Source organism: Vanacampus margaritifer, chromosome 8 (assembly GCF_051991255.1).
Source record: "Vanacampus margaritifer isolate UIUO_Vmar chromosome 8, RoL_Vmar_1.0, whole genome shotgun sequence".
Lineage (NCBI taxonomy): Eukaryota > Metazoa > Chordata > Actinopteri > Syngnathiformes > Syngnathidae > Vanacampus > Vanacampus margaritifer.
The window spans coordinates 3,599,102-3,621,516 of record NC_135439.1 but is presented as its reverse complement, the minus strand read 5'-3'; the positions used below and the strand labels follow the sequence as shown (position 1 = coordinate 3,621,516).

General features: G+C 37.2%; 1 protein-coding gene across 6 annotated transcripts in view; it reads right to left on the bottom strand.

Moving 5' to 3' along the window:
- Positions 1-2,726: 2,726 nt before the first annotated feature.
- asic1b (acid-sensing (proton-gated) ion channel 1b) overlaps positions 2,727-22,415 on the bottom strand; it is a 163,684-nt gene continuing 143,995 nt past the window's right edge. For 3 of the 6 annotated variants that reach the window (XM_077572710.1, XM_077572706.1, XM_077572708.1), the window contains 7 exons: positions 18,765-18,915; positions 16,587-16,643; positions 15,806-15,959; positions 10,119-10,210; positions 9,886-9,965; positions 8,308-8,412; positions 2,727-5,921 (listed from right to left, as the gene is read on the bottom strand). In XM_077572710.1, coding sequence (XP_077428836.1) covers positions 5,826-5,921; positions 8,308-8,412; positions 9,886-9,965; positions 10,119-10,210; positions 15,806-15,959; positions 16,587-16,643; positions 18,765-18,915 — 735 coding nt within the window. In that variant the 3' untranslated portion in view covers positions 2,727-5,825. Of the gene's footprint in view, positions 5,922-8,292; positions 8,413-9,885; positions 9,966-10,118; positions 10,211-15,805; positions 15,960-16,586; positions 16,644-18,764; positions 18,916-22,415 lie in introns of all 6 variants that reach the window. The other 3 variants (XM_077572709.1, XM_077572707.1, XM_077572711.1) reach the window with 2 other exon arrangements.

The following is a 22,415-nucleotide window of genomic DNA, read 5'->3' as shown; positions in this document are numbered from 1 at the left end:
ACACTTTGGATATGCACACTAGCAATTAAACCGTGTTCATTTTCACTGGCCGCCTATGACAAAACGCCGTAGCCATTGTTCCAAAATGAGCGTCATTGCGTGGATGTGATCATCGGATTGAAGGAGACTGCTCGGTTAACAGCAGCTCTGCTTCAGGCGCAGCACTGACGCGAGCTAAATACTACGCTCACAAGACTGATCGCGTGTAGTATTTCATGCAGACACAGAATGAATGACATGCAGATTTTAAAGTCTATATTTCAAGTAACTGTCAGACATATTTTAAAACACAATGAAATAGTTTCTGCGGCATCCATCACCGCTTGCTCCTCAAACTTTCAACCACATTTTGGATACATTTTCTGGAAAAATTGACCTCAAAAGTTGCAGTCATTGAAATCTTCAAATCTTACGTGCCAAAGAACTATGTTGAAGTAACTTGAGGAGCTTCATTTAGAAAAAAAAGTAGTAAATTCTAAAAACAGTTGGGTCAAAAGTAACCCAATTATTGATCAAAAATGGACTCCTCCATTTTATCGGTCAATTTGAGCCAACTTTCAGTGTTGTTTTGTACAAAACGACGCCCCAAAGTTGGGTCAAATTGACCCAAGTAGAGAATCTGACCAACACGTTATGGATTGTTATTTACGGAATGACCCATTTATTTTTATTTTTATTTTTTGGGTGAAAAAGAAAATAAAGTAAGTTGGGTCATTTTGGGCCAAGTTGTTTTATAGAAATGTTTCCTTTTTTTTAAAACCCAAAGACAGGTCAAACCCAAAGTTTTATACAAAAAGACAGATTTTTTTGACTAAAAGTTGGTTCAAATTAACCCAAGTAGAGGATCAGTTCATTTTTGACCCATAGTTGGGTCATTTTTGACCCAAATGTTTTTAGAGTGTACTTCAACACCATCTTGTGTCATAATAGTGCCAAGGAACTATTCTGAAGTTAGTTGACGAGCTTCATTATTAGACAAAAGTAGTGCTTTACTACCATTTGTGGCATCTAAAAAGAAAGTAAAAACCTTTTTAGGGGATTTTTTTTTCTTGGGAATTTTTGCTTTCACAGCAAGATATGACAGATTTGTTTTGTATTTTACATTTATGACATCCATTTTTTTTGGTACTGTTCACCTTGAATTGTGTGTATACATTATATAACATTATGTATGATGTTACCCTAAAATAGCTTATCTCTTTGTAATGTATGCTTCTGTTCACCTTTCTGTATCCATACAAAAAATGTCACACAAAAATATAGACTTAATTGTAGGTTTCATTATTTGCGACATACAAAATAAAAAACGGAAGACTATTTTCAGCGCTATTAACGTTCACTTCTGCTATAGGCAAATATACAGATATTGAGCATTGCGTGTCAGTTGCTTTCAAAGGGTGAGTGGTTTTACTTTATTTGAGTTTCATTACAAAGTGTTATTTATCTTTATGACAGTTAAGAATGTTAACAATTACTATCTTTAAGTTTATACATGTAAAAATTTTTTTAGAAAAAATGTTGAGACATAATATTCACAATGGAGCTGAGGCATTCTGTTGCTTGGCAAGGCACGATGCACAATTCAGCACAAGTCATCCAGAATGTGCGCCTGAAGCTGCAGCTGGACAAGCTTGATAACCCCTCACCCTTTTGTTGCTTGAATATTTCTCATCTGCACGCTTTTGTCGCACAGCAGCTGAATCTGTAATTGCGTTTCCAAATGTTTTGGCTCGCAGCTCGCCGAGCGCGGCCTGGATCAAAGCTGTGGGAAGATAAGAGAGAGATGGAGATAATGGCTGGCTCTTGCCCTGCTACTCTCTTGTGTCGCCGATAGGGATTTTATTTTACAAAGACGGCGTGCAACGAAAAGATAACTTGTTGATTTGAGGATTGGAGAAGAAATAGAAGAAGCTATAGGTTAACTGTTAGCTTATCTGACAACTACATTGCAGTTGCCAACTCTTTTCCTTGTCATTTTTATTGTGGTGAATGACTTGCGAAAATCTTGGCTTAAAGGGGAAGTCAACCCATTTTTTTTCTGACAATAATATATTCTATGCGGCCCCAGTAGTCTAAATATGTTATTCTGTTTAATATTGTGTTAGTGGAATATGAGTTAAGCAGCAAAATCCAGCCGTTTTAATCCACCTCTGGGGGCGGCCATTTTGCCACTTGCTGTCGACTGAAGATAACATCAATGATGCTCAGGTCTGAGGTAACAACCAATCACAGCGCAGCTTCAGAAAACAGGTGAGCTGTGATTGGTCGTTGCCTGAACCCTGAGCAACATTGATGTCATCTTCAGTCGACAGCAAGTGGCAAAATGGCCGCCCCCTGAGATGGATAAAAATGGCTGGATTTTGCTTCATAACTCATATTCCACAAATGTAAAATTAATCAGAATGTCATGTTTAGACTAGTGAAGTCACATATAACATATTACTGTCAAGAAATGTTTAAGGTTGACTTCCTTTTTTTTTTTTTAAAAGCTCAGTATTGTTCATTTGGTAGTCTTACCCATTCAACATGTCATCAGCATTGCTCTTTGTGTGTGTGTGCACGTGCATGCGTGTGTTTAAGGTTGACTTCCACTTAAAAAAAAAAGAGCAAAATTGTCAAGTAGAATAGGAAGGTTAGCAATCAAAATTAATATTCTGTCTGCTGGCAAACAAGCTCTTCAGAGACTTGAATGTTCACAGGTTAAAAATACAATCTCAGAATAGCAATTTTCCAAAATGATATTTACACTTTATTTATGCAGGGCTAACTCAATAAAATAGCCCATTGCCTGGGTGATGGAGACAGGATCAACAGGCAATAAGTGAGCGTGTTTCATATGAAAAGCAAAAGGAAACAGTCAGATCGGCACAATAGTAATCATAAGACAATACTGTATATCCAGAAGAAGAAGAAGAGTACATTTTCTTTTACATTAGCTCTACATACATAGTGGTGGTATTGTGCTTTGAGAAGACATCGGCAACAAGAACACGGATACGGAAACAGTTCAACAGCCCCACAACACAAAAGGAGTCCACTTCCTAACATTGTCCTTCTGTCGCGGCCCCCCCAGGCAGGGATGGATGGATGAATGAAAGTGTACAAATGAACAGAAAAGCAAAAAAACAAATACAGTGGTTAAAAAAGTCTATTCAGGTTAAAATGACAGATTATTGTGCAGAGATGGCAAATCCACGTCCAGAAAGTAAAAAACCCTGTCACAGTTTGGCGTTAGCCCCTGATGCTAGCTAGCTAGCTGCCTTACTGTTAAACCAGCACCATGGGAGCTAGTTAGCTAGCACCTGGGGCTAAAGTCAAACTGTGGCAGGTTTTTAACTTTCTGGACCTGGATTTGCCACCTTCCTTCTTGCAATATAAAAATTAGACCAAGATAAATAACTGAAGAAGATTTTCAAACATTGTGACCTTTAACCTTTATGACTCGATCAAAAACCAAAAAACCAAAAATCTTTTTTTTTCTATTCAAGAGCAAAAGTAAAAACGAACAGCTGAGATAATGTGGTTGTACAAGTGTCGCACATCCTATAAGTAGGATGTGGCTGTGTTCAGTATTGTTTTCCCACATGTTTTGGAGATTTTATGGTCCATTGAAACCAAGGTTGAACATTTTGGCGTACACCAACACAACACCGCTCATCACCAAAACATCAGTATGGCGGTGCTTGTGGTGCAGTGTTTTTTTTTTATTTTTAGGTGGAACTGGGGCCTTAATTCAAGATGGAGAGAATTCAGTTCAAAATAGTAGTCAGTGTTAGCAAAACACATTCACACTTCTACTTCAAAGCAAGGAAAGGTCAGGAAAAGCCAACTGGAACACCTGAAATTAATTTGGGGTTAAGCAGAGGCACTTTAGATGTTGGCAGGTGTGTTCCGTCTCCCATTTAACAAGTAATGCTGTAATTGGCTCATTGAGAATGCAGCCACACACTCCGGTTATGAGGGTCTGCACACTTGTGCAACAACATTATTTGAGTCCTCTTTCAAATATATATTTTTTTGCCATTGAGTTATATAGGTCATAGGTCACATTAATGGTAAGTTTTAAAATGATTCTTCCATTTTTTTTATAGAAGCCCATAATACATACATAATACATTTATTTGTACATGGGTGTGTAGACTTTTGATATCCATTTTAGAGAAATCAAGAATAGAAAGTGTGTCGTCCACGCCAAGCGACCAACCTTAAGACATAGCGAACGATATGACGTCTGCTAACATTCAAAATGAATCAGGCCCTAATTGGGCTGACTAAAGCAAGAAAACCTGAAAGTGTGTGAGAAGAGAGAAAGGAATTATTTTAACCTCATGCCTACTGCGGCCATCTTAGGTCAGATGACATTCAAAATCATTACGGTTCTTGCTGTGACCCAGCGAAGGAACCCTGGAAGTTTAAAAGGAGAGTCGGGTTGAACATTTTTGATGAAAAAAAGAGGACGGGAACCTGTCCTAAACTATCTTGGAGATTTAAAAAATAATATAGAACATTCAAAAGCAGTAGGTTTGTTGCTGTGACCCACAATAGGAAACCCTGGAAGGAAAAAAGCAGACTTGGGTTGAATTTTTTTGTAATAATAATAATAATAATGATAATAATAATAATATCATTTGAACCTTGCCCATTTTGAATCCTACTGCATAACATTCAAAAGTTGTTCCACCAATGTTTTACTTTGACTTTGCCTTTGCATTTGGAACGTCCTTGCTAGCTTAATGCTAACATTAATAGGAAATGGCATAGAGGGGCTAAAGACTAGCATACACTTTTAGTTAAACAATATTCCAATACTCACAGGCATGTATTGTTTATCATCTGCAGAAAAAAAGACTATATTACTGCAACCTACTGAGTTGTTGTGAAAGTCTTCTTCGTTTCCGTCTGCATGACTGTATTATACTGCCCCCGGTGGCCAAGTTGCACACACCAGAAGTAACTACAATGGATTTAATTATGATGTGCAAAAAGTTATAATTCTTTACATTCATACAAAGATAATTCTAATGTTTTAAGTTAAGATTGTGGTCACGGAACGAACTCAACTTGTATTCAAGGCGCCGCTGTGTGTCTCATTTGAATGCGAGCAAAAGTGCCGAGAAGAGTCGCTTTGCGGGGACGACAGAGGCATCTTTTGCGTGATTCGTTCACGCATACTAACGCACACGCACACACTACATGAAATGCGTCAACTTCCTCCTGCTGAACGAGGCAAACTTGGTACTTTTTGAGTATTATATTCATATAGATCTGTATATATAACACATATCTTTAAAAAAACAAACAAAAAAAACCTGTAAAGCAACCAATAAGTCATGCAAATGGACGAATAGGAGCATGCATTTACACGGTGAGCCCTGAACGTTCCGTCAAAGCTTGCTTTGCGAACACACGTCACGATGTCGCTACATGTGCTGAGCAAAGGGGGATGTTTGACCCTCTGGTGTATGAAGGTGGGGGCGCTCTCTCTCTCTCTCTCTCTTTGGGGGAGGGAGGGGACTGTACAGTTTTCGTTTCTTCTCATGGGTGCGTTTGAGAGAGAGCGGTCCGAGTTGACGTCTCCTTTGCGGCAGTGCTCCAGAAGGATAAATAAAGAATTAGAGTCCTGCGTGAAATGGATGTTTTGGGCCCGCTAAGCCTGGGGCGACATTTTTCCTCCTATTTTTCCCATCCGGGTTGCGCGTACAAAACTTTCTCTATTCGGCCGTGGCATCAGTTCCTCGCCCGCATAGTCTCGTTGTATGGATTTGGACTTTGGTTGCAATAACGCACGCACGCACGCACGCACTCAAGCTCAGCTCACGTTCAACTCAGCAGGTGAAGTCCTCAAAGTTTCCCTGGGCCGGGTGATGAGGTAGCATGTTGCCCGGGTACGTGGACGGCGTGCGCAGGTTATCGCACGGAGCCTAGCGGGAAGAGAAAAACGCAGGAAAAAGGGGGATGAAGACGGTGCAGGAAGTGACAGCGGCAATCATTTTCCAAATTTTCTTCACAATATTATGTTCTATGCAGTTGCACTAGTCTAAACATTCTGATTAAAATTGTGTTTGTGGAATAAGAATTAAGCAGCAAAATCCACCTGTTTTAATCAATCTAAGGGGGTGGCCATTAAAAACAAAAACAAACATTTATTGTACAAAGACGAATAATAAAATAATAATAAATAAATAAATATAATAAATAATATAATAATGTATAGTAATAAATATAATGAATAATAAACAATAATAAATATAAAAAATAAATAGTATAATAATGTATAGTAATAAATATAATGAATAATAAACAATGATAAATATAAAAAATAAATAATATAATAATTTATTTAAAAAAATAAAACACAAGGAAAAAATAAAACCAAGGAAAAAATAGATAGAAAATAATAATAATAATAATAATAATAATAATAAACAATAATATTAATAATAACTAGAAAAATTCCCGCGGAAATTTTGAATGGGACTGCTGACTCATGCAAGGTGGAAAGACGCATGTATGTAGTACTTGTAGCCATAGTAGTAGTAGTAGGACTTTTACTAGTAGCAAGTACTTGTAGTAGTAGTAGCAGTAAGTAGTAGTAGTAGTAGTAAAATAATAATAATAATAAACAATAACATTCAGGTAGCTCTAAGAAAAAAAAAACATCTGCATGGATATTAATTACCAAATGACATTTCTTGTTCGTTACCAATTTAAGAGACTTAAAATACTTAGTACCGAGTTACTTCCTGGTATGAAGTTTTCTAAGAAGAAGATTTTTACATGTAGTGTTGAGTGTTGTTTTATTAGTTTTGAGGGTTTTTTTCTATTTTTATTTGGATATTTGAATATTGTTCAGTCCACCCTGCACTCCTACCTTGCTACCGCTGCTTTCCTGCATTTGGGTCCTCAACTCAAAATTGAAATGCAAGTGAAAACGTGCTTCGGTGCTCAGCATAGACAGTAAAGCAAGAGCGGACCTTTAAGGTTAAAATTGAAGGCCGGGGGCTGGAAATCCAAGATTCAACCCATAAAAGTAATGGAAAAAAGAGGACCATCGTTCCTTTGCTCTGCTATCCAATTGAAGTGTCTTGATTGAGGCGGGCAAACGTGAAGTGTCACCCCCACCCCCCCAGCAAGCTTTTAATCTGACCCCCTCCCTGCTTTGATTACGCTCAATCCGCTCTCACGTCTCATCTCGTATCTCATCCTCCGACCCCCCTTACTCGTCCGCCCACCGCCACGCTTTGCTGCCGTCTCACGAGCGGCAGAGGCGGGAGACGACCATGTGTTTGGACGTGGCAAGAGCACTTAACTCATTCGCTGCCATTGACGGCTATTGACGTCAAAAATTCATTTGAACTATTTCTATTAGTTTCACATTTTTTTTCCATTTTTGTTAACAAGAGTGTGACAACCTAGATTTTTTTATTGTAATTTCAGAACGGATTTAAAAAGTGCGATTAACTGTGAGCTAACTATTGAAGTCATGCGATTAATTACAATTAAAAAAAATTATCGTCTGACGCCCCTAATTTTTTATAATATTTCCTTTTATTTATTTTTAACTCATTCACTGCCATTGACGGCTATAGACGTCAAAAATTAATTTGAACTATTTCTATTAGTTTCACATTTTTTTCCACTTTTGTTAACAAGAGAATGAAAACCTAGGGAAAAAATTATTGTACAATTAGAACAGATATACATTTTTTGATTAATTTTGAGTTTAAATAAATAGGTAAATTTGAATTTAAATTAAACAAAAAAGAAAATATTATTAAGAAATAAGAGGCGTCAGATGATAATTTTTTTTAATTGTAATTAATCTCATGACTAATCACGTTTTATATCTGTTCTAAATGTACAATAATTTTTGTTCCTAGGTTTTCATTCTCTTGTTAACAAAAGTGGAAAAAAATGTGAAACTAATAGAAATAGTTCAAATGAATTTTTGACGTCTATAGCCGTCAATGGCAGTGAATGAGTTAATTAGGGGCATCAGGCAATTATTATTTTTTTAAATTATAATTAATCACATGACTTCACTAGTTAACTCAAGATTAATCACAAATTTTATATCTGTTCTAAATGTACAATACATTTTTTTCTAGGTTTTCATACTCTTGTTAACAAAGGTGGAAAAAAATTTGAAACTACTAGAAGTAGTTCAAATGAGTTTTTGACGTCTATAGCCGTCAATGGCAGTGAATGAGTTAAAAGGCAACTGTTGTACTGTATGTGCGTACGTACACACATACAGTATATGTTTTCCGCAAGTATTTGTATTTTTGCCACCTCTGGTTTACTGACATGGTGCTTCACATCATCCAGACTCAGCACGGTGCCCCGATCGTTGTTGTTGTTGCGCCCTTTGTGTTTCTTCTTCACGCATCGGCACAGCTTGTACTTGATCACCTGAGAAGCAAGGGGCAGACAGATAGACGGACACGTCATCGTCGCGCAACGCCACTCGTTCCAGCCCACGCAATTTGTATCGAAGGAGATTTCACGCCACTGTAAATGTTTAGCCACTGACCGCGCAAAGCCAACAAATAGACGGAGATTTGCAGGTGAAAAGCTCTCAGCGCCGCAATATTTCTCTCCGGCTAATGACAGTGGACGTTCTGACTCATCTAAATACAACAGATGAAATGTTAATGTATTCAAGGCGTGTGTGTGTGTGTGTGCGCGCGGCAGTGATGAAAAGTTCAATTCAGTCTTTTTTAGAGAGCAACTGACAGCGGGAGTGAAAGAATAAGTGCTACTGATTTTCTTACACATTTTCATTTTGATGTTGTCTGAAATCTCTTTTGCTGCTAAAATATATATAGAATAATAATACATAGTACTTTGTATATATGGACAAAGTGATATGCTAAATAAAAGTATGTATGCCTAACAATACTATGCTTATGAAATGTATTTCATAGTCAATACAGAGTAGTGATTCAACTTCAGTTTATTCTTTCCAATCTGTATATTACACTCAATGCAAAAAAAAGGTTTTCACCCTTTCCTTCCAATATGTATTTTTTTTATAATCAATGCAGAGTATTGACCTTTAATTGTCAAATTGGTGCTTGTTTCCTTCTTCCAATAAATATTTTATAGGGCTGGGTATCGACTGTCATTCCCTCCATTGATTCAATTTCAATTCACAAGAGTTCAGTTCGATTCAAGTTCGATTTTCCACAATTCGATTCAATTCACTTCAGTTCAATCTGATATTGATTAATTATAGGACATCAATTCTTCTGAAATGTCAAGGAGAGTAACTGGTCAAATGATTAAGTTTATTAATAATTAATATTTTCACAATTCTAATTTAATAATTGTAAATCTGAACATAAAATATTCTGAATTGTCTTTAAGTGCAATAAGTTTTTCTTAAATGTAATAAAATACTTTTAAATCCATGTGAACAGTAAATTTCAAGAAAACAGTAAGATACAAAATAATTGTCCTTTAAAATTCAATTTTCTTAAGTTTTCATGGGGAAAAAAAAGAGATATTTAAATCATCGCTTCATGGCTTTATGAATCGATATTGGGCTCGAAAAGAAAAATCGATTCGATATTGACTATTCAATTTTTAAAACCCAGCCCTAATATTTTATATGTAATACAGAGTAGCGATTCCATGGCAAAAGCATGTTTTACATATAATACAGATTTTGAAACTGGCCTCTCCCTTTTTTTTTAATATTTAATACAGTGCAGCGCTCTTATTATGAAATTGCCGATTTCTACTTTCTTTTCAATTCATGCTGTAATTTATAATCAATGCAGAGTGCTTTTGTTCTTGTTTCTTTCCAATATATGTTACAGTATATGCTACACAATGCAGCTCTGCAATGGTTTGCGCAGTGATGATTCAGGACTGCTTTACCTCGTAGAGGTAGTCAAAGAGCTCAAGGACGGTGAGGATGCTGGCTCCGATAAAGAGGCCCATCTGACCGCCGATGTCACCTGAGAGGCAGGAGAAGAAAAAAAAAAACCACACACACACTGTTGCTGCGTATTCCACAGGCACTACACAAGCACTCCTAACCTTTCGGAGCTTGTTTCAAAACAAAAGCCTCCGCCGGCCGCGCATATCGTCTTCGTCGGTCATCTGCTTACCCAGGAGACCCGCCAGCTCATAGGCCTTCTTTTGTTCGATGGTCTCGTAGTTGAGGGCTTCAAAGAAGATATCCAGGACCAGAAGGTTATCTCTGCGGACAGACATGGGGTGCAAATGAAGACACCGAGACGGTAGACGCCTCCTGGACACAATGGCGTAAATAACTTGCTGTTGCTAACTAACAATTGGGTTGGCTCAAGGTCCTTGTGGGTTCTGCTCCAAAAGAACAAAACATAAAAGGCTATTTTGAGTCCGAAGGCAGCTTATTATCCAAAGTCGTGACCATCCGTCTCTCTGGAGATGAGATCAACTCCACACGTGGGACTTATGCTTCTATTCTGATCAGCCCTGCATTGTTTTTTTGTTTTTTAAATAAAATTGGGAGTCACGAGAAGCAATGAGCCGCCATCAGCGTCAAAAGAGATTCTGGTGAAGTTGACGGCTGAACCGAAGTGACTTGAGGCAAATGAGGGCAGCGCGGCATCTGCTCGCATCCTCTCGAAGACATTCGGCGTACATTAGCACGTTAAGTAATGTAGGTCACAGGCTACTGTTCCGTGGGAGACGTTTATTTTCGCAGATACTCAGATACAGATATAGAAGTCAACAAGAAAGCTGACAAGCTCCAACCACAGTTTAAGAGGCAAGCAAGCAGCAAGGAACGGGAACTCTATGGACTGAAATAGAAACGGAACTTGAATAATTTATACCTAAATCTGTATCGCTAAACTTGATTAATTGCATTGAAAAACTGATGTTGAATTACATATTGTGTAATTGGAAAACTGAATCTGAATGATACCAATTTAAATTGTGTGTGTGGAGAAATGAACTCCATTAAATTTGAACATGAATTTATTTTTTTTTAAATTTCATAGGGGTGTCAAAATTAGTGTGTTAATTTTGAGTTAAATTAAAGTTCCTTTAACGCCACAAATTTTCTAAACGCGCGATTAATTAATTAACTTGGAAAGCCTGTACTGAGGGAATTCCAGTCGCAACGCAGCAGACACGTCCACGTCAAAATTTTGCAGTAATAAATGGAAAAATAATGCATATATTTGTGGAGACTGGGGTCAAGTTGTATTTTACAATTTGAAAAATGTGCAGAATTTCACAAGTTACTTCATGTTAAAGATTAGATAGCTCTTAATATGAAAAGAAAAATGCACTGAGCTGTCACCAATGTCTAACAAATGCAATTATGCCATCTAGTGGCACAAAAATGACCTCAACACAAACCAATACCGCACTCGTTTTTTTTTTACAGTAGCCTACAGTACATCTTAATTTGAACTAAATTTTATGAATTATTATGTAATTACTGTATCAATGAGTAAAATGCACTGAGCTGTCACCAATGTCTAACAAATGCAATTATGCCATCTAGTGGCACAAAAATGACCTCAACACAAACCAATACCACAATCATTTTTTTTACAGTAGCCTACAGTACATCTAAACTAAATTTTATGAATTATTATGTAATTACTGTATCAATGAGTAAAAGATGCAGCCATATTTCTTTTAGTTTAACATGTTTCCACTTTTATGTTAACAAGAGTATGCAAACTTAGGAAAAATATTTTATTTATTATTTATTTAGAACAGATATAAAATTTGTGATTAATCGTGAGTTAACTATTAAAGTCATGCAATTAATTATGATTAAAAAAATGCAGCTCTACTCAAAGTGAACTTAGTCTGCAAATTCAGTTCTCTAAATTCAGATTCAAACGAGCTGTCTTGGTACTTTAGGAATAGCAATTAATCTCAGATACACAGATTCGCTCTTCATCCAATCAACATCTTAGCTTTTGAGCATGTGACGCGTTGGCTCCCCCGGAAAAATGGAATCTCCTAAGCAGCATTGATTGTGACTCCAAACCAAAATGGATAATCCTCACCATTTCCATTAAGTATTCATTACTTTTGGTGAACAATGACTTGTTTTTTTTTAGTCATTACAGGGCAATGGAACAGGTGGAAAATTGATGTCTGGAGGGACCGCCTCCATATATAAGATATATTATAAGAGTCTCTTTATTAGCAACATCTTTCACGCAGGCAGTCGAAGAATTCCTCCTGGTGTATCGCTGGAAGGCATAACTGATCAATAGGTAGGCACGTTTTCCTAAAGGTGTTTTCGTCAAGCTGCAGCGAGGTCGAACCTTCCATTCCACACCGTATTGTTTTATTATTTTTTTCCATATTTTTTTATGATGCCATGTGTTGCAATACTTGATGTCAACCCGCTGCAGAAAAGCAGTTGCTGCAAAGATTTGGCTTTGACATCACTAAGCGCCGAGCGGCCCACCTGCCAAGACATGCAGGGGTGGCCCACCTAAATAATGAATCTTGTTTTCACTCCGCAGAGTGAGGGTAGCGGTGTGGGAGCTTCTCTCCTACGCTTCTTCTTTGAAAGTTTTCACTTCCACGCGTTCCCTGCAGACAGGCAGTCGGCATCCTGCCAAAGACATGCGATTTACACCGCCGAGCGGCGAGCGCTACACAGCCCACATATGGGGACTCTCAGGGGCATCCCAAACTGAATGCATGGGCAGGAAATTAAGTTTGAGATATCGGTCGCAAAAAAAAAAAAAAAAAAAATCAGGTTGAACCTAAAAGACACTGTAACATTTACAGGTGAACTTGATTTCACCTTCTCTCCACTTTTCATGGCATTTCTACAAATATTCAATGTATGCTTTTTGCACAACTTGCCTTTTTGTGACAAGAAGCTAAATGGCAAAATTCAAAACAGGTGTTTCATTCGCTGTCTATATTCAAAATGTATTAATTTTGGGCCTAAATTGTGGACCAGGGGAAAATAAGAACTAAAAAAAAAAAAGCACTGCATCGGGCCCACCGGTCATCTGCCCTGTATGCCAGATGGCCAGTCCAGCCCCGCTCATCATCATGTTGTTCATGTTTTGGCATGTGGCACCCACTGATCTGAATATAATTTCCTGAAAATGCAATAGCGCCCGAAAATATTGAAATATGTATATATATTTTTTTATTATTATTTATTTTTTTCTGGAGAAATATTGAAATAATTATGAGTTCATTAAACTTAATATATTCACCTGAATTAAGTTAATCCAAAGTGACTCCAATCCAAAGTATTAAGTTTAATGAACTCTTTAACTTAATATATTCACGTTGGACCAACTTAATTTTTTTTTTTTTTTAAAAGCTGGTCAACAATTCAATTTGTAATCTTAAATTTGTTCTCTTTTTAGAGTGTAGGGTCAGCAGGGTGTCGAGCCCGTCCTGATGGCCTGCAGATCACATCATCATCTTGGCAAATGTGGAATGATGAGTCATGATGGCTTAGAACATTTGCAACCACAACAAACACACTTTCCGTGTGCGTCTGTTTTTCCTGCTGCCTTAAAGGCTGCAATCTCGCCATCCCATGAATATTTCCCTGGATCCGTCCCCGAGGACGCGCAAGCGATTAACATCCAAACAGAGAAAATAAGGTGGGTGAATTCACATCTAAGTGAAGGAATTAACGGAGTGACTTTAGGGGCGCTCTGACAGCATCTGGTGTAATTATCTTGTCCCGAACTGCTCCGCCGAGAACCATAGATGAAAGATTCAACTGTTACTGCACCCTCTTTGCCATTTCTTTCAGCGACTTAATAACTTAACTGAATCTTTTAAGCAGATTTGGCAGAGAAACGCTCAATACGTGGTGGAATAATCCAATTAAGCTCACTGTCGTCTTTTCACCTGGGGGGGGGGGGGGGGGGGGGACAGGAGTGTTTTCCTCAAGAGTCATGTTGAGCGACTCTGCAGCCAGCAACGGAATGAAGACCACTTGCTATAATATGGATATTTTATGGAAAATTGACTTTTTAATGACTTGTGTAGAAATACGGGGTCTCTGGAGATGCCGCCCACTCATCGAGTCTGAAATCACAAAACCAAGTAAATCTTGTGCCTATTTCTGAGAACTTGTCTGTGAAGGAGCCCTTCTGAATTTTGTCGGATTATAATACAATAGTGTCTTAATTTAATAAATTTGCTTCTGCTTTAATTACAACAGGTACCAATCAATTGGAGTGGGATTGAGGTGGGATCAACTGAACTGCGCTGGGCTCCATTTGACTTCTGTGGAGTTCTGCCAAAGATTTCAAGTTCAAGAGGCGGAGTCTCGACAACTGGATTTTCGACGACTCAAAATATGAATGGTCGCTGCGCAATGTGGTGACGTTGCAAATGATAGCCCATCGAATGCACGGATGATTTCACACAGATGAAAATCAATTTCCGGCTTTAAACTAAGTAGAGCTGTCAAAATGAATCGATTAATCAACCAGGAAGTGATTATCAAATTAATCATCAATTATTTTAATGATTGAGTACAATGTTTCCTCGTTTTCCGCTGGGGTTAGGTTTTCAAAAAATACCCGCAATAAATATGTTTATTAAATATTTATGTTTTACATTTATTATAAATGTGTTAAGGCTCACATTTCTCTCTTGTTTAAACATTCTCAATGTTCAAACCTTCATAAATGTTATAAAATAGGGACATTACTGTAAGAAAATGCATGCAAAATTGCACACACAAAAAATCCGCAAAACAGCGAGGACGCGAAAAGTGAACCGCGTTATAGCGGGGGAACACTGTAATCATTTGGAGCCATTTTTTTTTTTTATTTAAAAATGTAAAAATCCTCTGATTCCAGCACATCAATAGTAATTGTTCATTGATTTTTGTAGTCGAAAGAAGACGGATTATCTTTGGATTTTACTTTGGAAAACAATTACCCAACCGGTAACGTAGTAAATCAATTCCCCCCCCCTTTGAAATCACTATACAAATACAAAGTATGAAATAAACCCCAATCACTGGTTAATAAAGAGTAATCAGGGGAAAAATGCTTTTGTAATACACTTACATGCAAAATTAAAATGAATCAGATTAATCAATTAATCGAACAAATAATTGATAGATTAATCCATTTAAAAAATGTTCGATAGTGACAACACTAAAGCAAAGTGAGGCATGAAGCGTCAAGACATAAAGAAACAGTAAACGATACACTTAAAAAAATAAAAATAAAAAATAAAAATAAAATATATATCTGTTCTAAATGTACAATTGTTAGAATAAATGTACATAAGTTATCCCATATTTACTCTTATAGTATTGCAATGCATGACTCATGCTTTTGCAGCTGCAGAACAGGACTGTGCCCTTATCACAAGATAAGGACTGAAACATTTTCAGACTCAGCACATCTCTGTCCGTTCTCCTCGCAAGCAAAAAATTATCAAAGTCTTTTGTCTTTTTTTCAAGTTTTCATACTCTTGTTAACATAAAAGTGGAAACAATGTTAAACTAATAGAAATATGGCTGCTGCTTTTAGTCACTGATACAGTAGTTTCATAATAATTCATAAAATTAAGTTAAAATTAAAAAGATGTACTGTACTGTAAAAAGCGAGTGTGATATTGATTTGTGTTGAGGTCCTTTTTCTGCCACTAGATGGCATCATTGCATTTGTAAGACATTGGTGACACCTCAGTGCATTTTTCTTATGCCACTAATTTTGACCCCCCCATTGTAGATACATTTTATGCAGTTTTTGTTTGGTGGTATGTCATGAGATTTTTCTCAAGTAAAACGAATGCTTTGGCTCAATAAAGGTTGAGAACTAAGACTTACGCAATGTACTGCTCCGTCTTGTTGAACTTCTTGGCGAGATACTTGGCAGACGCTTTGCTGGGGATCTTGACGAAAGACATCTCTTTACCATAACGCGTCAAGTTGCACGGCGTCTCGCACACGCAGTTGTCGTTGTCCCTCTCCACCAGGAAGTCTAGAGTGGGAAAAATGCGAGAGGCTTGAAAGGAGGAAGTCAAGCGTGGATTTATCACGGAAACAGGATGACAAATAAACAACGCCGACGTTGTGCAACAGATGCCGCGAGGTGAGGCTGACAGGTAAGGTTTTGTCATGTGGACATCTGCGGGTGCGAGTCAATTAGGAAGCAAGACAGCAGACTTGAAGGCATGTCTCAAAGACACACACAAGTGAGATTTAGTGTTGGAGGATTGATGCCATTGGCGACAATCGCATTACATTTAAGCCTTTTCCTTCTGTTGCCATCAAAGTTAACAAAAGCCTGATAATCGGATTTCTCTGAAATATTATCCAGAGTGATTATCTTTTAGTGTTGGGTGTTAGTGATTTTTCCTTTCCAATCTGCTGTATTTTTTTTTATTTTATTTTTTTTCCATCTCTCTCAACCTTTTTTTTTTTTTAACCTGATAAAACCCCATTGAGATCCGTCAATTATAACGTATGACACCATAAACCGGAGTTGCCAATTTTCCCCTCATATTGTGCGGGGGACTATAAAATGTGAAAAATAAAATAAATAAATAATAAAATCTTTTGTGTATGTGTTTGTATGTACTATGTGCATTCGTGGGTTATCTCTTACCCAAGGCTGGATCTGCACACTCCTTATACTGCTCAGGGGTGCAGTAGGGGGCGTCTCCTGCAGTGCAAAGTAAAGCATCAAAAACATGAATGATAATCAACACCACCTTGATTGAAGCTAGCTATTTACAATAGCATAATAGGACAGTACAGTGTTGGGCTTATTGAAGACTTCAAATAGTCCAAACTGTGGATGTGAATATAAGTGAGTGGTGGTTGGTCTTTGTGAAATGTGATTGGCTGGCAACCAGCCCGGGAGCGTACTTCGCCTCTCACCAAAAGTCAGCTGGCATCGTAGACTCCGGCTCATCTATGTGCTTAATTAATGCCGACAGCCACTACAGAAAATAGCTGGATGCATACGTGTCCTTGAAGGCAACATTCCAACAAAGAGGACGACATTGACACAAAGGACAAGAGCGGGACATCCTACATTAAGTGTTTGTTCTTTTTGTTGTGTCTTCATGGCAAGATTTGTTTGAGTAAAAGCACCTTTTGTTCATCCATTTATTTTTTTGTACTGCTCGTCCTGTTCAGGGTCAAAGGGCGGAAGGCAAGGTACATCCTTGCAGTGGTCGGATGCCATATCGGGCCCCGTCATGGTAAAGAACACATGGACTGGGAACTAGGAATGTCCTGAATGCACTTTTGGAAGCGTAAAGCTCCATTTGGCAACCTGAGGTATGGCAACCTCATAACTCGTTACACGTAACAATCCGCAGTTCACTATTCAAAAATAAAAAAAAATTCTACAGAAGCCTTGACTAGCTATTCAACAAAATACTCCAATACTGACAAAAAAACAATATTTTGGAGAGTCTTTAACTGCATGTACATGGACACCAAAAAAAATATGCTTTTATTTTATTTATTATTATTATTATTTTTAAAGCAAACAACCAATATAATAATAATAGCAAACAATATTTTGGAGAGTCTTTAACTGGATGTACATGGACACCAAAAAAATTATGCTTTTATTTTATTTATTATTATTATTATTATTATTTTTAAAGCAAACAACCAATATAATAATAATAGCAAACAATATTTTGGAGAGTCTTTAACTGGATGTACATGGACACCAAAAAAATTATGCTTTTATTTTATTCATTATTATTATTATTTTTAAAGCATAATGTAGTAAGATGAGCTTCGAATTATATTTACGTGTTTTGGGATCAGAGTTTGTGGTATACTTACAGTGTAAAAAATTATTGTGGGAATGCTGAAGCATATGTTATTGTGATTTTTATTCTCCACACACAACTGCCACATAATACTTCCGATTTACACAAATTTCAACGCCTCCCGCATTCACGCACTTTTAACGTTAAATATCAACTTTTCCCAATTCATTTTCAACGAGACAGACATTGAACTTTTTCCAAGTCTCACTTTCCACGTCCACTTCCATACATCTTATCATCATTACCAAGTGTCTGATACTGCTCGGTGGCACAGTTGGTAAAGTCCAGTAACCAGGAGGTCATCATTTTCTAATGTATCTCCCAATTTGCATACAATTTACATATTATCTCTCAATTTGCATATAATTTACATATGCTTACATATTATCTCTTAATTTACATATAAGCATTCCACATGCATTCCAATCTTAGCATTCAGCTTTCTACGCAATTTCTCCAGAAATTGCACTTAGTTATTATAATTATTGTTATTAACTCTTTGACTGCCAAAAACGTTAAATAACGTTTAGTAAAATCCTATGGAGGAGTGCCAAAGACGTTAAAAGATGTTTTTTTTCAAAACAGAGGTGAAACTAACCATTTTCTATTGTTGATTACTGAAAAACGGAATAAGGTAGAAACAAACTTTTTTTTCTGATGAAAGATGGGAGTCCAATCTTTCATTTGGTAGTATGTGTGTTTCCATAGTCCAAACACATCATTTTCTGTGGACCTTGAAAGATCCGTCAAAAATGCTTAAATCGGCTGGCACCCACGGCATCCCTTTTCTGAAAACGTCTGGCAGTCAAAGAGTTAAAAGTATTTGGTGGGATGTCAATTACGCATGAACTAGAGCCAATCAGCTGCTATCCCCTTCACAATGCAAAGTGGAACTAGTTAAGTTTAAAAAAAAAAAAAAACTTGATTTCCCCCCGTCACTGGTAGAAGTGCTGGTTTTGGTCAACTTCGACGCGATTGTCGATCCTCACCGGGCATGTGGACCATCCTGCAGTTGCAGTTCTCCACCAGGTAGCGCGTCTCGCAGTCGATACGACAGGCCGTGATGCTGTACGTGCTGAAGAAGTCCGAGTCCATCGGGGTGGACTTGCAGTCGCCCCACGGAGGCGGCAGATAGGTCAGCTGGGGCGGAGAGAAAGAAAACGTTGTGTCTCGTCAGGCTGGTTTTTAGATTGCGCAGTTCACGGTTCTGATTGTTAGGTTCTACTTTTACACTTTTATACACACGAATATGGCCCCAAAAGCAGCAAAATACAGTCGTTTTGATCCATCTCAGGGGGCGGCCATTTTGCCATTTGCTGTCCACTGAAGATGACATCATCACTGTTGCTCAGGTCTTAGGTAACAACCAATCACAGCGCAGCTTCAGAAAACAGGTGAGCTGTGATTGGTCGTTTGCATTAGCCCTAGCAACTATCAGAATCAGAATGTCATGTTTAGGCAAGTGAGGTCACATATAACATATTATGGTCAAGAAATGTTTATGTTTGACTTCCGCTTTAATAAACATGACGGCTTGATGTCATCGAAATAAACCCATCGGTGATGTCAACGCAGCCTTGTTTGCCCAAACAACACAAATGAACACGAAGGACCCTTCCAGAGTAGCTTCTGAAGAAAAACATGCAGATATATTCAGAAAACTAAATATTTATGAATTGGCCGCCACACTAATGAACAAAGTGATAAACTGTTTCAGCTCTACTTGCGTCCAACGACAACGAGTTGGACCTTCGTGCGACAATGTTGCGGAAACGGCAAAGCGACAATGAATAAATACGGACAGTGTGGGCCAAAAACCATTTCACTCAGATTAATGTAGTCATACATCAAACGATACAACATATTTATGACTTGCCTTTGCGGAGAGATCACATTTTTTGTTAACCTCTGCTTTTTCAGTGTGTGTTTGTGTGCGTGCTCACGGTGACCATCCGTCTCCTTTACAGGGATGGCTTGACGGCAGTATCGGCGCAGGCAGCGACAGAGCTGAATGAAAGTGTCCAACTTTTAACGTCTTCATGACAGGAGGTGCTACACTCGGTTATTCATTCATCTATTTAGCTATCTTGCCACAGGATCGGTAGGTAGCAATAGAAAGGGTAGACATGAATAGGAGAATGCAATCATTTGAGAATAGCTCTTGATAACATGTTTACAGAAAGCGTGGCTACAAAACCATACAAAGACTCAAATGAACTTTTTTATTCTTATTAAATAATCAATTTTGTATTTTATAAGATATTAAGTACCTTTTTATTATGCTACTATTGCCATTACTCTATATTTATATGAAAAATACAAGTAAAAATAATGTTTTAATTAATTGTGTTTATAGTTTCATCAATCAATCAATCAATCAATCAGAAATGAGCCTTTACACTGATCTGATTGGCTGGATCGGGATTGGACGATCTTTAACATTTTATGCAAAATCAACTGTAATGTTTTAATTTGCCAAAAGTTGTTTAAATAGCTTTATTGCTCCACCTTCTGATTGAATCGGTGATCAGTTATCGTTTTTTTTTGTTCAAACTCGATCGCTGACTGGTGATTGGCCCAAAAAAAATGAAACAGATTATAGTTTCATTTAAAAATATATCTTGATAAATTATATAAACTAAAAAAAAGTAAGAATTAAAAAAAAAATAATAATAATAATAATAATAATATTAAAAAACTGTTCCTTTACAAATTGAATAACATTTGACCCACAGTTCAGAGGTTGGGTGTCTGTGTGGCATTACGTTAACATGTTTGCAGTTTAGTCCGGTTTCCTCCCACAACCCCAAAACACGCACGTTAGCTTCATTAAAGACAAAAATTGCCCTGAAGTGTGAATGCTTGTTTGTCAACTGGTATATATATATATATATATATATATATATATATATATATATATATATATGTGCACTGCGATTGTTATCTTAAAACAATACCAGTGACAAATGTGGCACAATTGTCCACATCATATCATTTCATATTGAGTGAGAAAGAAACCCTGTGATTTGTCTGGAGGGGAAAACAAAAAACATTTTGGAATTGAAATCCCATGTAAAAACATGAATTGCTGTTATCCCATGAGAACTGTGTTGTTGGTTGCAAAGACAGGAGTGTGTTTTCTATTTAGCATGCTATTAAATATTAACACTAATTAATTACACTTCAGCCGCCTGACTGTGCGATGCATTCAATGAAGTAGGAGGACATAAACAACCTCTGCGCGCGCCTCCATCTCATCAGTTCAAACAATTCATCAGGCGGCAATAAATTAGAAGCTGTTGTGTGATTTAAAGGGCCGGCGTTTTACAGTTTTCTATTAAACCCCCCCATGTGTCACCTTTTGGATTTACATGGACTATATTAAAAAAGGCAGCTCAAACGTACAGCGGGGATCTTCTAAAATATATGAATAAAATGTAATCATTGCTGGGCCTTCGTCTTATTTTCCCATCAAGGACTTTTTGTTTTGTCTCAGTTCGTTAGAATTTTGTTGAGTCTTATTAATGATGTCCACTTAGTGACACTTATACGTCACGGTAATCTTTTAGAGATGTGACCTGCTTACTTTTGTCACAAATTTGGTCAAATTGTCAACGCAGTCAAAATTTCATCTACCCAAGCACAGACGTAATATTTAACAGGTTTACTTAAATCGGCCCAGACCATTTTCCGAGCGCTCACGTAGTACAATCTTCAGACATCGGATATTTGGTATGGAGGACCGAAACTATATATAATGCAAACCAAACATATATATATAAATAAATAAATAAATAAAAGTAACAATAAATATAAACGAGATTCAAAAAATAAAAACAAATGTCGAAATAAATATATCAATATAATTAAATATCAATCAATAAATAAAAACACTCTGCTTTCACATTTATTTATTTCATGCTGCTCTGCCAGGATGAAATTTTATTCAAATGAGGGGGCGGTCCTAAGCGTGTCTTGGGCTGGACTCTGCCGTTGCAAACTGCCTTTCATTGGTCGAGTGAGCGGCTCGGCAAACAACGAAGTCTTGCCGGCTTGCATTGGAGAGTTCCAGCAATGGACGACTCTTGTCCACTGTCACCTCGACTTGTTGTCGAGCAACTCAAGTCGCAAGTTGATATTTAATTCTATTTATATATTTATTTTTACATTTATTTAGGGATCTATCTATCTCTCTCTCTCTCTCTCTCTCTCTCTCTCTCTCTCTCTCTCTCTCTCTCTCTCTCTCTCTCTCTATATATATATATATATATATATATATATATATATATATTGTTGTTTTTAATTTCCATGTATATGTATATTTATAATTTTGTATAATATTTTTTATATCTATTTTTATTTTAGTAATTTTTTTTTTTTTTTGCCAGTTTTGGTCCTCCATAATTTGGGCCTTTCCTGACATTGATTGCAATGAAGGGAAAATACTTATTTTTGACCAGAGCATTGGTGTGTGTGTGTATCGGTTAAGCAGTGAAAATTCTGTACTAGAGTGCAGTGACAAACGAGGTCTTCAGAGACTTGGATATTCACAGGGGAAAATAATATCTCAAAATAGCAATTTTCCGACTGTTGGTATGTGTTTATTCCAGGTAAGTGAGCTGCAAACATGCAATTTCGCA